Source organism: Corvus cornix, chromosome 1A, assembly GCF_000738735.6.
Source record: "Corvus cornix cornix isolate S_Up_H32 chromosome 1A, ASM73873v5, whole genome shotgun sequence".
NCBI classification, from domain to species: domain Eukaryota; kingdom Metazoa; phylum Chordata; class Aves; order Passeriformes; family Corvidae; genus Corvus; species Corvus cornix.
In genome coordinates, this window is record NC_047057.1 from 26636104 (window position 1) to 26655498 (window position 19395).

The 19395-nt window shown below is 34.1% G+C and overlaps 2 protein-coding genes across 6 annotated transcripts in view; one reads left to right on the plus strand and one right to left on the minus strand.

The window, feature by feature from the left end:
• Positions 1 to 19395, plus strand: part of IMMP2L (inner mitochondrial membrane peptidase subunit 2) — a 428434-nt gene that overhangs the window by 180280 nt on the left and 228759 nt on the right. Inside the window, exon 4 of one of the 5 annotated variants that reach the window (XM_039571272.1) lies at positions 7089 to 7558. The exons of 3 other annotated variants lie outside the window; for them this stretch is intronic. In XM_039571272.1, the coding sequence (XP_039427206.1) occupies positions 7089 to 7122 (34 nt within the window). In that variant the 3' untranslated portion in view covers positions 7123 to 7558. Of the gene's footprint in view, positions 1 to 7088; positions 7559 to 19395 lie in introns of those variants that run through there. One more of the 5 variants, XM_039571273.1, reaches the window with a different exon arrangement.
• The window catches only part of LRRN3 (leucine rich repeat neuronal 3), a 31355-nt gene continuing 13102 nt past the window's right edge, over positions 1143 to 19395 (minus strand). Inside the window, exon 2 of the mRNA XM_010413548.4 lies at positions 1143 to 4110. Coding sequence (XP_010411850.2) covers positions 1633 to 3759 — 2127 coding nt within the window. The 5' untranslated portion in view covers positions 3760 to 4110 and the 3' untranslated portion in view covers positions 1143 to 1632. The remainder of the gene's footprint in view (positions 4111 to 19395) is intronic.

The window sequence follows — 19395 nt, forward strand, 5'->3', positions numbered from 1 at the left end:
TGCCAAGGAAAAGTTAATCTTATTCTGAGCTACTCTTTTCTGGTTTGAATAACCAGTAAGTACTGCTCTTAATGCATTGCATTCCTGAGAGAAAACTATGAAATAAATGGAAACACAGGTGTGTAAAAATACTTGTCTGTTTCTGAGGAAATTAAATATAGCTTCTTGTCAGTTCTTACCTCCATTAAAGAGGGTAAACATCCCAATTAATGAAATACATGAAGATTTTAGCCCTGTGCCTTGTGTAGAAAAAAAGTGACTTTTGTTTAAATGAGGAGATTATGAAAAAGCATACTTTAGCATGATTAAGTTATTTTTATGATTTTTAAGAGATTTTACTTTGCTGAAAAAACTGCTGGTACATTTTTTTTTGGCATGTTTGTGCAAAAATGCAAGTTAAATGCGCACTACAGTATTAAAGCTACAAGATGGATTTATTGCTTCCTAAGGACTTCAGGTTTATGTAGGATATCTATAGAAGGAACAGCTGTCCCTTTTTATACACAGCTACACAAGAATTCCACTGCTCATCTGTAGCTTCTGTGGAGATTGTAACATGAAAAATGTCTTTGGTCATGGGAAATGGATAATATCATGGAATATTTCTGTGTAGAAATCAAATATGTTATCTTTATATGGATGGTGGTTCACAGTACTTCTATGGAAAGAAGTGCCATGTATTCTAGAAGAGATACTTCTGTCTAGTAATAAAACGATGTAGTACAGATATAATGAAATAAAGATCTGCAGGCTCACATGTTGCTAAGAGAACAGAAGTGTTTCACACAGATACTAAAAGTGTATATAATAAAAGCATCAAAGAACTATTTATTAACCAATATCCATGATGAAATCTAATTAAAATGGGTTTAAGTGGATTCATCTCCAACTTCCCCTTTGCCTTTAAAATGTTCTTAGAGTAAATAAAATTTGATAAAAAACTATGACTAAACTTATGTTTCTGTTAGAAACTTATACAACCTAAAATCAGCAAAAATGTTCTTTGTGCTCGGATTAGCATTTTAATAGGAGACTATGTAAAGAGATATTTTATCAGACATTGGAATGCGTTTGTTTATTGTCAGACAAGAACTCCCAGAATGGTGGGGTATGTTTTTTAGAAACAAACAAGACAAAAAGTATTTTGATTTTAATCAAAAATGTATTTTCTCATTAAAAAAACTCACATACTCACTGTGTCTACTCTACAGAATTTGTCCATTTCATTACACCATATGTCAATCCTAGTATATCTGTTCACTGCAAAAACTCGTGGCTATTTTGTGTAATACAGCACAGGAGGAGGTATTGCTCAGTTCCACTACTTTTATATAATAATTTAAAAAAAAATACAGAAAATGTTCTTGGCTACTTCCACTGTATTCCAGACTTAAAAGTCCCATGAAAGTTCTAGAATATGAAGTTAATTTTATTTGGTTGGTAGAATACCCTTAGAAGCCAGTTAATTAAAATTCTTCTCTTATACTGAGTCATATATATTCCATTTGTTGGCAGCAGCAAAGTCCAGGCATCTAGTTCCTAAGAGAAATACTTTTTCTTGTTGCCTTTTTATTCAGCACAAATACAGTCATGTGCTTCTTATCTCAGAAGTTAAGTGATATACTGACATATTTATGACATATTTGTTGGTACACCTATTACAGTTGCTTTTACTTCCATTGCTGTGCTTTTTTCTTTGCCCATGTCCCAAAGAGTGATTAGAGGAGGATAAAGCTCATTGAGGGAAAGGGATTGTTTCTTCAGGTAATTCCTTAGATAGCTGTGTCCAGTGCCATAGTTCCTATCTTGAGAGATGCATCTGTAGAGATATATCACAGAGATGATTCCCAAAAGGGCACCAAGGCAGGCAAGGAATCCTATTATGTTGTTCTTTTCATAGCCTTTCACTTCCAAGTCCAGTCCTTTTGTGGTTACATTGACACATTGTTTCCTATTCTGTGAGTAGATAGTGGGAATGTCTATACAAATTTTGTATTCAGTTGATGGATTTAGATGTGTAAGATTATATACCTTTATATCAGATGGTATTCGAGCACTCTGTGCAGCCCGGGAGTCTTCGGCTTTCAGAAAGGCTGTCCATCTGACACTGGACTTCAGAATTTTAGAACTCGCTTTCCATGAAACCAAAACAGAATTAGATTTTATGTCTTTTATTTTAATATTTAAAGATTCATTGTGTTCCTGAGGGAAAGAGCTGTCCACTTTAATCATGACTGACTTTAGGTCTGCCCCAACTAAATTTGTTGCTATACATGTGTATAAGCCACTTTCTCTTTGTGTTACATCACTGATGTCTAATGTTCCTTCAGAATGAATGTAGTACTTATCAGAGATAGTATTAGGCAAAAGTTTGTGTCCTGATGGTGTTATCCAATAGATTTCAGGTTCTGGTTCTGCTGTTGCTCTGCAGTGTAAAGAAATATGGCTGCCAGCTTTTAAATCCAGCGTAGATGGAAAACTTTCAGGAGCTATCAAGGGAAGACAGATTTCCATCATTTCCCAAAAGTGTATCTGTCTCACATTCTGACCTTGGAATTCAGGAGGGTCTACACAAAACAGGGACTCTGGCTCCATGAAACGAATGTTTGTTTTATTCATGTTAATCCAGCGGATGACGCAGTCACACCTAATGGGATTGCTGTGTATACTGACTTCTTTGAGGTTAGGCAGGGATTCCACTGTACTGCGGTACAGGGCACTCAGTGCATTGCTGTTGAGCATGAGGGATTCCAGCTTGGGAAGTCTGTAGAATGCATTGGGGTGAATGTATGATAATCTGGGGTTATTGGTTGCTTCTATTTTTCTTAAATCTGGCAAATTATCAACAGCAAGACTATCTATAGAAATCAGTTCAGGCATGTTATTAATTCCTAACTCCTTTAGGTGCAGCATATTGCTAAAATCTCCTCGTCGTATTCTATTAATGGGATTCTTATTTAGATCCAGAAATTTAAGATTTGTAGCCTTTTGAAGAGCGATATGGGGCACTCTAACAAGTCTGTTGTCATAAAAAGAAATGCTTTCTAAGTTGTCAAGGCCAGCCAAAGCATTATCTGGTATTTCAGTGAGATTTATACCTGCTAAAACTAGGCTGCGCAGATTGCTAAGAGGCTTGAAGTTCATGTCTTCAATTCTGATTATTGGGTTTTCTCCAATCATGAGAATTTCAAGATTAGGAGTAGCTTCAAACCACTTTCTGTTGATCACTTGCAGACCATTTGAATTGAGATGAAGTCTGAGAAGATTATTGAGGCCTATGAAAGCTCCTGGTGCAATCACAGAAAGCAGATTATGATTAATATAAAGCTCCTGTAAATTGTTGAGTCCAGAGAGACATTCTTCAGGGAGTTCAGTAAGTTTGTTTTCTTCAAGGTACACTGAAAGCAACTGTGGTATCTTTCTAAGATTAATACTGGTCACTGAGGATAAATTGTTCTGGGATAAATCTAGGCCAGTTAAGTTCACTGGGAAGTCTACTGAGTGTTCAATTTTTGCAATATTATTAGTTTGTAAAAGTAGAACTTGTGTATCAGCAGGCAGTGTGGCTGGAAAATGAAAAAGGCCTAAATCATTACAGTCCACAGTTGGAGCTTCCATGTAGACAGACCTGGGGGTGAACCATGGTCTGATTTCACATATACATGACTCTGGGCAGTCTGCTTTTCTTCCTACGGCTTGTAGTAGAGCAGTGGTAACTAGACCAAGCAGTAAATTAATTTTGAGTTGCAGGTCCTTCATCTTAGCTCAGATGTTCAAGAAAGTAGCAGACTCTTTAGTATTCCACAATTATGGTCTTGGAATTCAATATGACCTGGTCAATTAATAAAGCACAAACTTGCATTTATCAAATGACAATCATGAAGGACTTCCTTCCTGAGGATAAGTGATATATATGTAACCAACTTGTCCAGTAGTAAGAAGCATTTTGTGGAAATGAAGGTCACTTTGTCCTTGATGACATAAAATTGATGAGCTTTGTGAAGATGAAGTATGTATAGATGGTCATAGGAGATTAAACAATTCATTTATTTAGTAGTATTAACTTCAAATCCCATGATTGATTAGTGTTTGCAGGAATGACAGGATGACCTAAAATACAAGAAGAGGAAATAATTAGTATAAGAAACTGTAAAGTTATAAATTAATTTAGCCATCTTTTACTCTCTACTGTTAATTATTGCAAGTAAGAAAAGAAAATGACTGTGGTGTCTGGAGTATTATAGTGGTATCCAGATAGCATAAATTAAGTTAATATAGTAATATGTCTTTAGACTTTTAGCTTGTCATACATCCAGTGGCGCATTGTTCAACAGAAAGATGAAGATAAAGCAAAATATATCTGTGAGATTTTTTTATCCTCCTTTAAAATATTTTCTTTTTTCTTTCAGTTATTACTAAAAGCAGACCAAGTTCTGTTGGCTTTTAAAATGTAAATACTGAGCAAAATCCTACAGGGCATGAATATTTAACTTTTTTACATGAAGTTTGTAACTATAAAGAGTGTAATTTATGTATAATCAAAGGGAAATGGAATGGTTGGATTAATACACATTCCTAATGACATGCTTAGGCAAGCCTGTGAGATAATTATACAGAAATATATGAAATTGAAAATCCACAGGTTTTATAATTTTTAATTCTTTTTGTAGCTGCTGCTTGGAAAGAAAACTTTTTTTCTTTTCTTTAAAGTGCTATTTAGAAAGAAATAAGTACCTTATAATAAATAGCTTGTCATCTTGGCAAATTCGGGCTAATCAGTGGCTTTCTTATTCTGGCTTCAATAACCTCAATTGCAAGGAATATTAGCAGAAAAGTGTCTTCAGAGTGATAAGGAAAAAAAATTACACTAGCAATTGCTTCTCTGCTCTGTAGCTCTGCAAGAATCTGAAGTTTGCAGACTGCCTTCAGGTCCCAAATTATAGTTAAGACTGAAACCTTAGCATCTTGTGGCATCAAATATGTGCTTCCCAGATTTTTGGTATGTACTTTCTTTTTGTGGAGTAAAATAAATCCAACTTTGAGTGTACATTTTGTTCCAATGCATGTAATACAAAAGCTTCTGTGTTTTCTTATAGAAAGTAGTACACATTAACTGCTTAATTTACTTCAGAATATAGACTTACTTCACCCAGGCTTTGTTTCTGAAGACTGTTTTGCAATACACATTTATACCCTTTTTCCCCTTGCCTTTAGTGTTAAAATTCACAGTGACATTGTTCACAAACCATAAGATCAATGCTTAATTGACATTGATAAATAAATTTTAAGGGTTTGCTGGTATAGATAGGCAGAATTGCAAAAGTCAAGTGTCAAGCGTTTGGACTTTAGGTATCCTTTCCACGCCCAGGAGAATTTGGCATACTGACCACCTATGCATTCCGTAACAGTTCAGAGGAAAGGTGTTGGACTATGTAAAGTAATATAAGCATTGGGCCAATTTGAAGTACATTTGGCAAGTCTTTGAGGCTGTTCTTTGTGTTATGTACATTTAGGGACATTTAATACTTTATTTTAACATGTAGGTTTATTAATAGACTGAGCAGACAATGTGTGAGATAAACATACCGAAAACATGCTGCTGTTTTGAGGATCAATAGTATGTTTCTATGCACATGGCCCAGTTTATACTTAAATACTAGGACATACTAGTAAAAATGTGATCTGTTCCTTTCCTCTGGGAAATGAGATGAACTTGAGGCTTGCAGAAAAATAAAGGTTTGTGTTGAAAAGTTAATGCCTGCAACTTGCTCTTAATTTTGTCACCAAGAGGCAAGGTGATACCCCTGTGTGGAGTACTGTCACATTTACCAAAGATCTTAGTAGAAATCATTCTATACCAAATGCACAGATGTAATTTCTTATGTAGGGAGAAAAGTGGATGGCCACATGGGGGAGAATTTTTTTGTCATGTTCTTGATACATGTTCTTGAAGCACATTTCGCACTGACTACTGTATTTTCGTTTGGATTGTATACTAAAAATGTATTTGTAGCTTGACAAATACAAAATTTATGCTTCAAATAATTGAAAGATCATTGAAAACCTTAACTGAATTGTGAATTAATTGAGATTCAACAGACTGCTACTGGAGATTAATTGAGATTCAACAGACTACTACTGCCTTTTGATCCCACTATGATGCTCTGGGACTTTTGCTCAGTAGCGGTACTTCTGAAAGTATTCTGGCCTGTTTTTCTGTTCCTCCCTGGAAATTTGCTGTTGGCCACTGTGAAAAATAAAATATGGACCAAGGTGGAGTTTTCATGTGTGTCCCAGGCACCTGAGAGGCCATACCATTTAAAGTATATAAAGCACATTTGAACCAACATACTCCTGTATTTGTGTTTATACTCCTGATTTTATATTTTAGTTTCTATGGGATTCTCAAGCCAAAAGTAAGGGCACTGGTGGATATTTCCGTGTCAAATATATTAGATAGGCTTTCTGAAAAAGGCAGCAAAAAAAGAAGAGCTGAGATCCAGGTTGAAATTCCGCTTCGGTATGATTTAGTCTGATGTCCTTTCTCTTTCTGGTGAATTCTTTAGCTAGTAAGTCACCAGCTCAAGTTCATATGGTGTTCTAGCATAAATCTCTCTTATTTCTTTGGTTAAAGTGCTTCTGTCTTGTGTAAAATATTCACTGAGGTTGAATAGCTTGAATAACAGATTGTAGAATAATGTTGACACTTCCCGCCTGCAGCCATCATTCCAGAATGCACTGTTTCAATTGAGAAACATTTTTTGTTTAAATAGTGGCATATTTGTATTGTTTTATATAAGAATTATTTGCTTTTAACTGTCATTCAAGGTGTGGAATAAAAGAATGTTTCTGGAGTAGAATGAACATCCATGGTGGCTTATGAGGTCATACAATCAAAGAATAGAATATGTCAAGCTGGAAGGGATCCATAAGGATCATCTGCTTCTGGCAGGACAACATAAAACTAAATTATATGACAGTAGTGCTTTTCACATGACAGAGTACATAAAAAAGTGATACATTACAACAGCAAAAATTGTATATGATGCTTTGAGTGGCAAACATTTTTTTTTCTCTTTTGTTTATAGTAGTACTATAGTGTGGCTCCAGTTTACATCTTGACTAAGAATATGAGAAAACGTATTGCTGACGGAAGTTTTCCAGTCCCACTTGAAGGAGTCAAAGCCCAGAATCAATTTACACAGCATAAGTGCTTAACTGGTTGCATTGATTACGTGCGTGTTTCTGTGTGTATGTAACTAATTTCCGACCTCGAGATGTCTTCAAATAATTTTAAAATGAAAAGTGAGCTGTCATTCACTGTAACAAAATAAACCTCATGTAAACTGCACTCAGCAGCATGAACTGTATCCAAAGTTCAGTTTCCTTGAAGAATGTGGTGTCACAGAGGTAAGTGTTTGTATTGGAAAATAAGCATTTAACTTTGTGTTACTTTACACTTTTGGAATGCATTGATTCTTTTCTTCATTAATGTACTAGTAATAGTAAATATGTACTGATAATACTAAATAAAAATTGAATGTAAATGCTCTTACTAGCAATCATTTTCAGAGTTTTTATTAATGTGTTCTGGAGCTTTAAAGCTGAGTGCTTTGAACCATCTAGGGTTTCATGTGAAAATTTTTTATATTGAATGTCGAGTATTAAAGGTACTAATAAGAAGGACAGCGAGAACCTGAAAGGTATTTGTTCTGTTTCTTTGAGTAGTTTTTAAAGTAACTGAGCTTTACATACACGAAGGTTTCTGTGCACAGAAACCATTTTCTTTCTTGTTTTAAGAAAGAAGATCTTTCAAATAATGCAAGTATGTCATCATTAACTCTTTGTTAGTGGATTTTGGTGACCTCTCAAGATTATTGATGTGATGCAAGTGATTCTTAGAACTTGTACCTATGATTTCTCACAGTAGAGAAGCTTGTAGAGATAAGGCTCCACAGCTGATTATCGCCAGTAAGCGGAGGCGTGGGATAGATGTTTTCACACAAGCAGCAGGAAGAACTGTGCATCATAGTTTTGGAGGCTTTGATGTAATTCTTTACCCAGCTGCATTTATAAATCTTTGTGTGCACTCTGATTGTACTTGAATTTCCTCATCCAGATGCAATTGTTTGCTTCCTAATGTCTGCAAATAAAAAGGCTAAATAGAGTCTATATCTAATAAATTAGTATTCCTTATTAGTACTTCAGCACTTGTGTTATAGTTTTCATGTACTTACAACTTATGTACTAAAACTAAAATATATATCTCTGTGAACAGAGTATTTATTTTTTTCTGGAGGTCCATCCCTGTTGCCACCCATTTAAGACTTGATGTCTTACTAAACATGGTGTATTTCTTGCTTTTAAGGTACCATCTCTTGCTTTTAGAAAAACGCACCCTGATGTGTGTGACTTTTTGCAGCCTAATTATTTCTTGTGTAAACAATGATTGGTATGTCTTAATTAGGTTTCTTTCATTTACTGCTATTGACAGCTGGAGACTTGGTTTACGAGAGGGTATCACCATTATTTGAGCTGGAAAAGACATTCAGTGAATGAATAAACTGAGCAACATTTCTCATCACTGGAGCAACAGACAGCTAAGAACCATGTCAGAGTGGGCAGAAAGGAAAAGAAACACGTCAGGTTTTGGCAATCGTTCTTTTCCACTTCAGCAGTTAGAGAGACAGTGATAAAAACTAAAAATGCAGCAGTTACAGTGCAATGTGCCCTGCTGGCAATAAGGTAAACAGTGCACTTCACAAGGACCAATTTAGAGGTGGCAAGCATTTTGAAAACACAGCTGTTCATACAAAGCTACCTTTCAAACACATCAACGGAAAGAGCACTTCTCAATTCTTGTCATTATAACCACTTTGATCAGTTCTATGGACAGAAATCTGGAAATGTCACTAACCAAAAATTGGGCATGAGACATTTCATAACTTACTTGATTTTAGTTACAGCACCTAGGGGTGTTTTGGGGTTTTCTAAGTGTTGGTTATGGAAATATACTGACTGAAGTTTGAACATTTAATATCTTTCTGATAATTTTATAAGGCATTTTTTCCGTGTTTGTTCCATGGTCAAAACAAACGAAAAAAGTGCTTCCTTGGGAAATTTTTTGTTACAGCACAATAAATAAAAAGATGCACCATCTTATATATTTGACATATTTCATTAAAGCACAAAAATGTAACATAATAGATATAATAGATTTTCATAACAGAATTGGTCTAAAGTAATATTTATAGAAGTAAGCTGTACTAGCTGGTCTGATAGGGTTGCTGAAAATTATATAGGCAATGTAAAAATGGAAGTGCTAGCGTATGCAGTCTTGCTTTCATTCCACTCCCTGGAGCAAAGAGTTTCATTCTGTTTTTCTTTACAAATACAAATTAACAGTTCACTGTAATATGGACTTAGTGTTTTATATTCCTACATATAGCTAAGATGTAGCCTCACATTGAAAGACAAATGAGGATTTTCTAGAAATTTTGTGTTTCTGAGGTGTTCAACTTGGGTGGCTGAGGGTGTAAAATGTCTTAGGTTGAAAATCGCCAAAGTGAGTACCTGAAATATCTGGACATTTGTGAAAAATATGGCTAGGGCTCTCTGTTGGAACCTTGACTAATTTTGGAAATCTACTTTAGTTTTTTTCTAATGATTGATATTTAGAACTTCAGGCTGGCCCTGAATAGCATTACATGCAAGATGTAAAAGAAATGGAAAAGCTGGTATTCGACCCTAGAAGCAATTGGAACTATCTGAATAACTATTTCAGCATGTGTGTTTATATTTGTTTTGTGAACTTGTTACACATCCTTTTAATTTTTTTCCTTAAGTGGAATAAATTTGCCTGAGGGAAAGCCACAATCTTACAATGTTTAATATGTCTGTAAAACAGGACATGTTCTCATACCTTAGATCATTACAAGAATGACAAGGTTTTATAAATCATGAAAATTCTTTATATCAATGGACATTGTGTGATTTGAGGTTACTTTAATCTACAAATACAGATAGAGTGAGAAAAACATTATGATCAGCTAGATTAGCATGAGATTTAACCTTTCTCTCTCAGTAATTGAGTCCACCTTACTATTCTAATGTTCTTGTTTACTGTCTTTTAGTGGCATTTAGCAGATATCAGAGGAATTATTACCACATACAATTCATTAAGATCTTACTATAGTTCTCATTCCTGTATCAATCAAAAATTACATTCCAGTATTTTGAAAAATATTGCAATATATTAAATCTTACCACTTGGAAAGTACAGTATTCAAAATAGATGTGATGAAAGCAAAAATTTAAATGGAATCCAAGAGAATATACATATATATTAATTTATTGTATATGCTATTCTAGAATAACTTTTCAATGGATATAAATGAACATTTAGTAAAACATTTTTTAAAAAATGGAGGATGGAAAAATATTAGGATGTTTGCTAGCCTATTTCAAATAGGATTACCATCACTGACCATGGGACGGCAGACAACTTTGGGAGTACCTGTATGTGCAGTAAGATGTTTGTCAATCAAAATCAAAAAGCTTAATAGAAATAGTATTTTTGTTACCATTATTAATACGGTGTCGGCAGCATCATTGTGCATTGGAACTAAAGCAGTGATTCCAGGACCACACCACCTTGTGTGTTCACTTGCTGCTAAACAAAACTGCAATCTTTACTCCATGGAGCTTAAATATTAAATGCAAGAAAAGGGACAACTGATGATTCAGACAGAGTGGAAAAAAAAAGTCGCTGTGGCAATTTCCGAATATTCTTGGGTTTATTCTTCTCCTTTAGCCATAGTCTAGTAGTTTACTATCATGATCATGCATTACTTTTCTAGTCTTTGATTTCAGATTTTCCTTCTATTGTTCTGTCTCTCATGTACTTTTAACTTTTAATCATATGCTACCTAGCCATTGAATACATCTCTCCTTTTCACAAATGTCACAGCAAAAGATGACAAAAAGTTACTTTGATCTCACAAAGGAATTAATCATTTCAGTAATTACAGTTACCACCTATTTTTTACTTCTCTTAATATAAAGTGCACAAAATAATTTTTATTGGTTTTTTTTAGTGAGCAGAGATTTTAGAAAATTATATGACAAGAGAATGAATTTCAGTGGAAGCCACACATTTCTTTACCATTTGTATTTTTAACCTGTCATTTATATTCTAATTTGTAGTATGGCTTTCCAAATCCTCTTGCAATGTATTCAATGTGTGTCCATTAAACTACATATAATTTTATGTACTTGGACAAAGAAGAAGAAACTTTAAAAAGAACCAGAACTGATTTTTATTTTATTTCTTCTTCTTAAATCAGATATTTCATGTACAATTCTGGTTTTTTTATAAAGATGTAACACATTGCTAGTGTTACATATATATTTTCTAGTTGTCAGAGAAAACACTTAGACTAAAATGTTACCAATAAGTCTTCAAAATACTTAGATCCTTGGTATCCTTGTTATAGCCTTAGACCGATTTCACCATGCGACTTTTGTATCATTGCCATTATCAAGCAATTATGTACAAAAATAATGGCTGTAACTTAGGAAAGTAATATGTTAGTTTAATTTAGATTTATTCGTACATGTTCAGATTCTTTTTGACAGTTGTCATGTTAGCAGTGGGGAAGCACATATTGGCAGTTACCTAGGCACATAGTTGGCGAGAGAGCAGTCACGTTCTGGATGTGGGTGCATGTACCCAGCTACCAGATGCTTCTAGCAGATGGCCAGAACTAAAGATTTCGGACTAGTTTTGGCTTGATTTTCTAGAAAGCTACCGTACAGATTCTGCAAGTCTGTAGTACATTTGACTAGTAAAAAGCCTAGCCAAGATCCAGCAAAGCTACTGGCAAAATCTGCATATGTTTTTCCTCTGGGGCTCTTAAGATGTAAATATTAAATATGTCTAAACCATAGAGATAGGTGTGTTCAGATATCTGTAATAAAGACAGAAGGAAGTAGTGGCTAGACTTACCACATAATATTTTCCATTACTTTAAATTCTCAGCCTTTGATAGCAGACTCTTAATATTTAGTGAACTATGGTTTGTTTGGGACTTGTTCACATCAAGGTAAATGCTCTTACAATAATTTAAAAAAAATTATGTCCATTGTACACTGTATTGAATATCAACTATAATAATCCAAAGATATAAATGAGTTTAATGAACGCAGTTATATCAGGAGCATTCTGCTACAATCACAGCCAGTAATTGATGCATACTTACAACAGATTACATGAAATTTGGTTTGAGATCCATGTAGGGAAAACATTTATTGCTTACCATTAGAGTAAGCAGAAACTAAAAACCAAAAAAGGTTTATTATTGCAGTGCCAGTAGTGGATGAGATATTTATTATGTCATGAATATTCCTACCAAATTAGGGTGACTTGCTTTAGCCTTATAAATGTGAGTGTATTGGGTGATTACTTTCATTCTGAGCCACCTGGGGAACCAGGTTCACCATGTATCGTTCAACAAAAATGGGTAATGTTTTTGTAATTCTTTTGCTTGAAGCAGCGTAGAGAAATGGATTGATAAAAAATAATACTTCAGGATGCAAAAACTGACAATGCATAAACCAGGATATTATTGTAAAGATTAGGAAATAAAGTTCTCTTTTCTGCTGTGTTTTATAACAGTTTGAGTGATTTATGCATACTCATAAATTAAAAAACTCATAGAGATACTGTCATTTTTGATTGCAGAAAGTATTTTGGTTTGTATTTCGTTTAAATTACAGTTTTTGCTCAACTGAGCATGTCATTAATAATATTACATGCTAAGGGTTCTTTTCATGTGATTTGCAAATCTAATGTTATATGTAGACCTAAAATTATGGTGGTTTTTGGCTTTTATGACCCATTCATTTGCTCTAATCCACACTATATGATTACTGTGGTGCACTTCTTATTTCCCCAGAAATAAATATATTAAAATGCTGATACAATCTTCTCAAAATTTACTTTTTAAAATAAGACCAGAAGAAAGATGATAAATACGAGATAGATAAAGAGCAGTGCTTACAGTTAAATATCATATTCCTTCTACAGTGTGTGTCACTGCAGCAAAATAATCTTATAGTTCCTGGAACATTAACTGAATTTTCTTTCTAGCATTTTTAATTTCCTTTCAAGATTGAAAATTTATTTAAACGTTTTCAGCATGTGTAGATACAATACCCACCTATCCCACTTTATTCCAATGTATAACTCTTCTAGTGTTTCCTGTTATTTTAAAAGATTCTTTTAAATTTTGTCTGAAGTGAAAGATTGACTCAGTTTCTTAATGTTAGATGATTTGGCTCATTAACATTGAGAAGGATTATTTCAATTATGAAACTTTCATTTTGATTTTGTATTTCCATCTTAGCTTTCTAGAATCTATCATCCTTACACCATTTTTCTGAATTTTGGATGCCAAACCTGACATCAGCACAAAATCTGACGTTCTGATCTTTCAGGGAATTTTGACCGGTATTTACTGTTCAAGGATTCATGCCAATCAACCAGATTGCTATCACTGTAATCAGAAGTTTGTGTTAGATTTTCCTTGACATGCAGCATTTCTCTTGCATTTTGTTGTGATTCCTACTTAGGATTGCAAGACTTCGGATAGACGTATCTGCTGTAGGTGCTTCAATAGAGACAGGTAGGAACACTACCTCATACACATTATGATCAGAATGATAGAGATGCACAGATGTATTTGTGCAATGAAATGCCTCTTGCTATGGAATAATTGCTCTTCAGACTGAAGAAAAGGCAAGTTTGAATTAAGATACTGAAAAGATCCTATTAGTGGTGATTATGGAACAAACAGCTTTTTTTATCACATGTATTAAAGTGGGACTGATAAACCATTTCAAACTGTCCTTCCAGTTTGTCCTTCCGAAGATGGATTGGGCATAATCTCATAATGATAATGTTACATCAAAGCAGCCTGCATTTTTATTCTAAGACTTTTTTTTTAAGCCTGACTTCAGCCTTTATGCTTTCAGACAATGGCATGGTTGTCTTTTTCAGCAGTTAAACAACTTGAATGAGTAACGATAGATCTTGCAATAGTGTGACATTTCAACAATGTAAAATGACAAGTTATGCTTTCAGGGTCTAGTAGTAATTTCTGATTCAAATTTGGAAGTCATCAGAGTGATTATCAGAAGTAAGGAGAAAGACGTGGTATGTTTCCTTACTCATAGGAGGACCACTGGCACCAGAATGCCTGTGAAACAGAAATTACAAACCCAGCAGATGCCAAAAATCATGTTAGCTTATTGGCTACAAGTAAGAATCCTCATGTAGTGCTGTATATGGTACTGGTCATTGAGGTTCAATACAATAAATTGGAATTAGGGCAGAATCAGTTGTATGAGGAAAATTATAATAAATTTTCTGAAAAAAACTAGGGAAATGAAGGTTGTTTCCTCTGTAAAACAGTTTTAGTTTTGTGGACAACAGAGTAGAAAGAGCTGTTAGTTATTTGTACAAATCTTTAGTACAGTGACAATTTACAGCTAGATGAGGAGTAGTTACATTTATTGAGTAAATGTGGAGTTGTATCTTTCCCTGTATGTGCACCATAATTCTAGAAAAATATGTCAACTATGAAGGGCCATATGAAGATTAATTGCTGATGGTTTTTGTTGAATTAATAAATGGTTCTCCCCAGTTAACTAGGAATATGTATAAAAACTAACTGGAACTAATTGTAAATACATACTGCCATGTATTGAAAGTAATTAAGAGTATATATAGAGAAAACATCACAGGCAAACATAATGGAAAAATACTTGTGTCCTATGTAAAGGTTTAGAGTCATAGAAAATACAAAGAAAATCTCTAGATAAACGCCGAATGTGATGAGGTTTTTTTTCTTTTTTTGTTTAATCCTACATGCAATCTGCAGTATTTAAAATTATATATGTTGCTATAGTTGAGAAGAAAAATATGCACATACCATGGAAGATTTTAAAGCAGTGGACACTCCCTGATATTTGGAAGGGTATATTTACTTCTTAACTCCTCCTTCCTTAGCTAGTATGTTAAAACCAGGCAGACAACGTCCCAATTGCATTTGATTGACCATCTCAAAAAAGAGATTAAGATGATGAGGTGTTTCTCGAAAAATGTAAATCGGTCTGCTTTGTTGTAGTAGTGCATAACAGGTAGTGCAGATACTTTGAAGATAATTCACTTGATGGAGTTAGCTGATGCAGTACAGAAACCAATACCAATAAAAGGGAATTGAGGGTTAATATGGTTAATATAAACAGGTATATGAGGATAATGTAGCTTTGGTGTGCAGCTTTGTTCTGCCAGTTCTTATATACATGTGAACTGAATATATAGTTTAAGCTCTCTTGCAGTCATCTCTTGTAATTATCCTTCCTTCAGGCAATAGTTGTCACCTTGTTCGATATTATAATGATGGAAGTTATAAACCACCTGTCTGTCTCCTTGCAAATGACTTTGTGTCCTCTGTTAATGAGCTAGGAAATGTCACCTTAAGTTGCTTTTAACATTCCTAATACAAAGAAAATAAAACATGGAAAGAGTTTGAAGATCAAAATCCAGTAACATTCCTTAGGTGTGTTTAAGTATGCTTTAAACTGTCCTTATCATCGTATCCTGTTGTATGTGGGAAATACAAATTTTGAAAGTAACTCCAGATTTGGAAAATGCAGTGCAGAACACTGGGTTTTCTAATTCCTATCTTTTCAAACCATGACCAATAAGGTTTACTTTCCACTACTGGTTTTGGAGAATGATCCTGATGCATTTCTGAAATTGTAATTCTGAATCTTTGGTGCCATCCAGTAATTTTCAGTTGGTTAAAGGTTGAGATTATTCTGTAATTAAATGAATAGGCAAAGCATCACATCTGAATGGCTGAGAACTTGAAAAGTCCTGAAAACATTCCTTTGAAGGTGATAGAATGCTTTTTTCTGTCTCTTGGTATTCATGAGCAATAATGTGAGCAACGTCCACGGAAGATGAAATAGCATTTGAAAGTTATAGAAGTAATGAGTAGAAAGTTGAGTAGTTATGAGGTGGAATAGCTTTGTTTGGCAGTCCTTCAGGAGCAGGCTTTTAGGACTTGTATTTCAAGCAGTAAGGAAAATACCCTAAAGGCCAAAAAAATGTTTGGCTTGAAAATTGGGTTTTATTTTCATTATAATTCCCAGGTTGCTGTTAAAAATTATAATTGAATGAAAATTGATAAGATACAAATAATTTTGCTGTTCAGTTGACTTTTTTCTAAAAATACTTATTTTTCAAGGGTCAATTTTAAAAACATTTTTAACAATTTTTGATAGAAACCTTTCTTGGAACAAAATACTGAAGATTTATTGAGATGTGTTCTCTCCAGAGTCAGAATGTTTCAATTCTTTTTAATATCCTTGTGGTTTATAGTCATCTGGACACAGAAAACCAATATTCACTAGCCTAATGTTTTAATGAAAGATGGAATTTCTACTGCAGGTGGAGACATAGATATTTAATTACAAACCCCTATAATTAGCTTGAAAGAAATAAAAATGGAAGACTACAATTACATATTGACAAAGATAAAGCAAGGCTTGGTATTCCTTTGAAAATTGTTGTGCAGTGATCCATACCATCCATCCAAAAACGTTGAGTAGGTTGTGTTCTTAGTAGCTTGATCTATTACCAAACCCTTTTTTGTCAAGGGAACTCATGCTTTGAAGTCGATTGTTGTTTTGCTGAGAGTTAGAAAAACATTTTAATGTTTCTCCGGAAGGATTATATATCCTTTTTCTTATCATGACTGTCCAGGATGATGACCTAATAAATTAGATGGTACCACGGATGTTTTGGTTATAGGTAATGCTCAATGTTTGTGGATCAAAAGGCTAACTATTTGCTATGCTTAATTGATAAGCATTCATAGTTGTTTTTTCCTTAGGCTGAATAATCTCATTTTAATACTGTGTAGCTACCAAACTAATAACCGAGGAAATGGTAAAGTTAAGAAGTCTTGATAAGTTTCATTTTTTTTTTTTTTCTGGTCTTTCTGGTCTTCCAAGCTACTTTCAGGTTTTAAGTCATTCAGCAATTGTTATTAGACCTGCCCTATGCCAGAGAAGTAAGAATTCTATTCCGTTAAAGCAGAAATGCTCCTATTAACATCCCCAAATACTTCTTCCCTATATATGAACTCAATTTCTAGAACTGTTAAGGAGAAGGAGGCAACATTTCTCTCCTCTGAACTTGTAATAGAATGTAAAAGAAACAACACACTATTTTTGATGAATGGGAAGGTTTGTTTTGATTTATTTTGTTTTACTCTATAAATAAAGTAGTAGATTATACACAAATGTGATCCTTGAAATCCAATGGAGAGATAAATCAGCACATTCTAGTGAAAAAAATCTTTCTGGTTCATTTGCTTAATTGTGAAATAGCATATTCTTCAAGCTGTTATTAAAGTTTGAAATGATTAGCCTTCATTAGTTTGGTAATTAGTTTAGGCAGATTGTTTTGGAACAGGCTCATTCCTATCTTACTGCTATTGGGTCTGTAATACTTTTGTTATGAAAGTCGCTCTCGATGAATTTTTCGCTATGGTTTTAATTGCTTTCTCTTTTAAAAATAATAATGGCTAAGCAGCATGAAACAGAATTTGTTTCACTGGAAGAAAAATCCTTAGCTCCAGAGGCTACCCATACTAGTTTGATATTTTAATGTTTACACGTGTTAGGCTTCCATTCTGCGTGTTATTAGAAAGAATTTTGCAGGGTTACAAATCAATACCAGACAAATACAGGTAATTCTTCAGGTCTATCAGGCAACATACTTCTAAAGCAACAGTTGCTGTAATACTCTTTATTATGCATCCTTTTTTAATTTTAATATTCAAAATGATTAGTGTCAGATTTCAGTGACTTTGTCTGATATGCCAATATTCATGAGGGCACTGACACTTGCTGCAGAACTGCATCTATTTCTTCATAAAGTAGACATTGTCAGTAGAGTTAAAAATAAAATTTCAGTGGCTGTCCTCAGGAAAGGAGGATACAGACAGAGCATTCTGCAGTATGGGCATGTGTCAGAATCTGGCTGAGGTTAATTGTGGTCTCATTTAATTTTGTGCCTGGAAAATATTCAGAATACTTATTGACTGGAAATCAACTTAAAGTAGCTCCATGCATGTCTCCTAGCCTTTCACATCCTAACTCGCAGGATGCTGCTATGTACCATTCATTATATTCATAGTCTTCCTGCCAGCCAGATTCAGAATTTAAAAGAAATGTATTTGGTATGAAAATTTGTCAAACTCTTCAGAATAACTATGATTTTAATATTTTTATTTTTAAAATTTGGCCATCTCAGTTGCACCTTATGTTTGTAAAATAGCTGTGGAATGATAAGGAATTTGTTAACTGCTTCCTTGGTGGCTAGTATTGTGAGCACAATTTAAAGGGATAACATAATACTATTAAATTAAAATGTTGATTTATTCCGAAGGGAATAGGTACAAACAGGTTTTGTCGGCTAGACATGGGAGAGTGAGATGAGGGCAAAGAAGAAGAAAGGTTGGGGTTCTTTTTCTTACTTTGCCATGCTCTTGGTCACCATCTTTGGAAATTAACTGAATTGGAAGTAAAACCAAATTGATGTTAACTTAAATCTAATGCTTCTCTATGCACTGATTTCTAGCACTCATTAAAAAAATAAACAAAAAACCCCTCATTACTTTGTCCTTTGAGGGCTTTTTTTCCACTCAGACTGTCTCTCTGTCTAATGGCTGTTTGGGGACCCATGTGGTAAGAATTAGACTTCTCAATCCTTTAGGCCTAAAAGAGATGAATGAAACCAGCAATTACCATGCCATCAACCTGTTACAAGAGCTCAGCTTTTATCACACATAATCTGAAAGATCTCAAATTCTAGGCCAAACTCCATGTCTGTTTGGGTTATCAATGTTTGCTACTTTCTGCAGTGTGCTGTCATATGTACTAGATTTCATTTACAGTAGTAAGCTGCATGTTTTTTTCACCACTTTTTCCCACTTAACCAGTTTGAAAAACCACAATAATTCATATTTGTTATATGATATTCTGAGCTTACTGTTACCTCTGTGTAATACGTTGTGTTGGAGGTACTTTCGAAGTAAATGACTTTTCATAAACTGTTGCTTATGAACTTTGTTGAATCCAAGGCAGAATTTGCTTTACAGCTGAACAATTTCAAGTAATAGACTCAGAATTCATTTTGCACAGCTTTTTGTGTGAACACAGATTTATTCCTGCAAAAAAAATTTGAAAAGCAGAAAAAAAAAAAGCAAATATGATTCAGAATGTCTGGATTCTGAATGCAATGTAACTTTTGCAAAA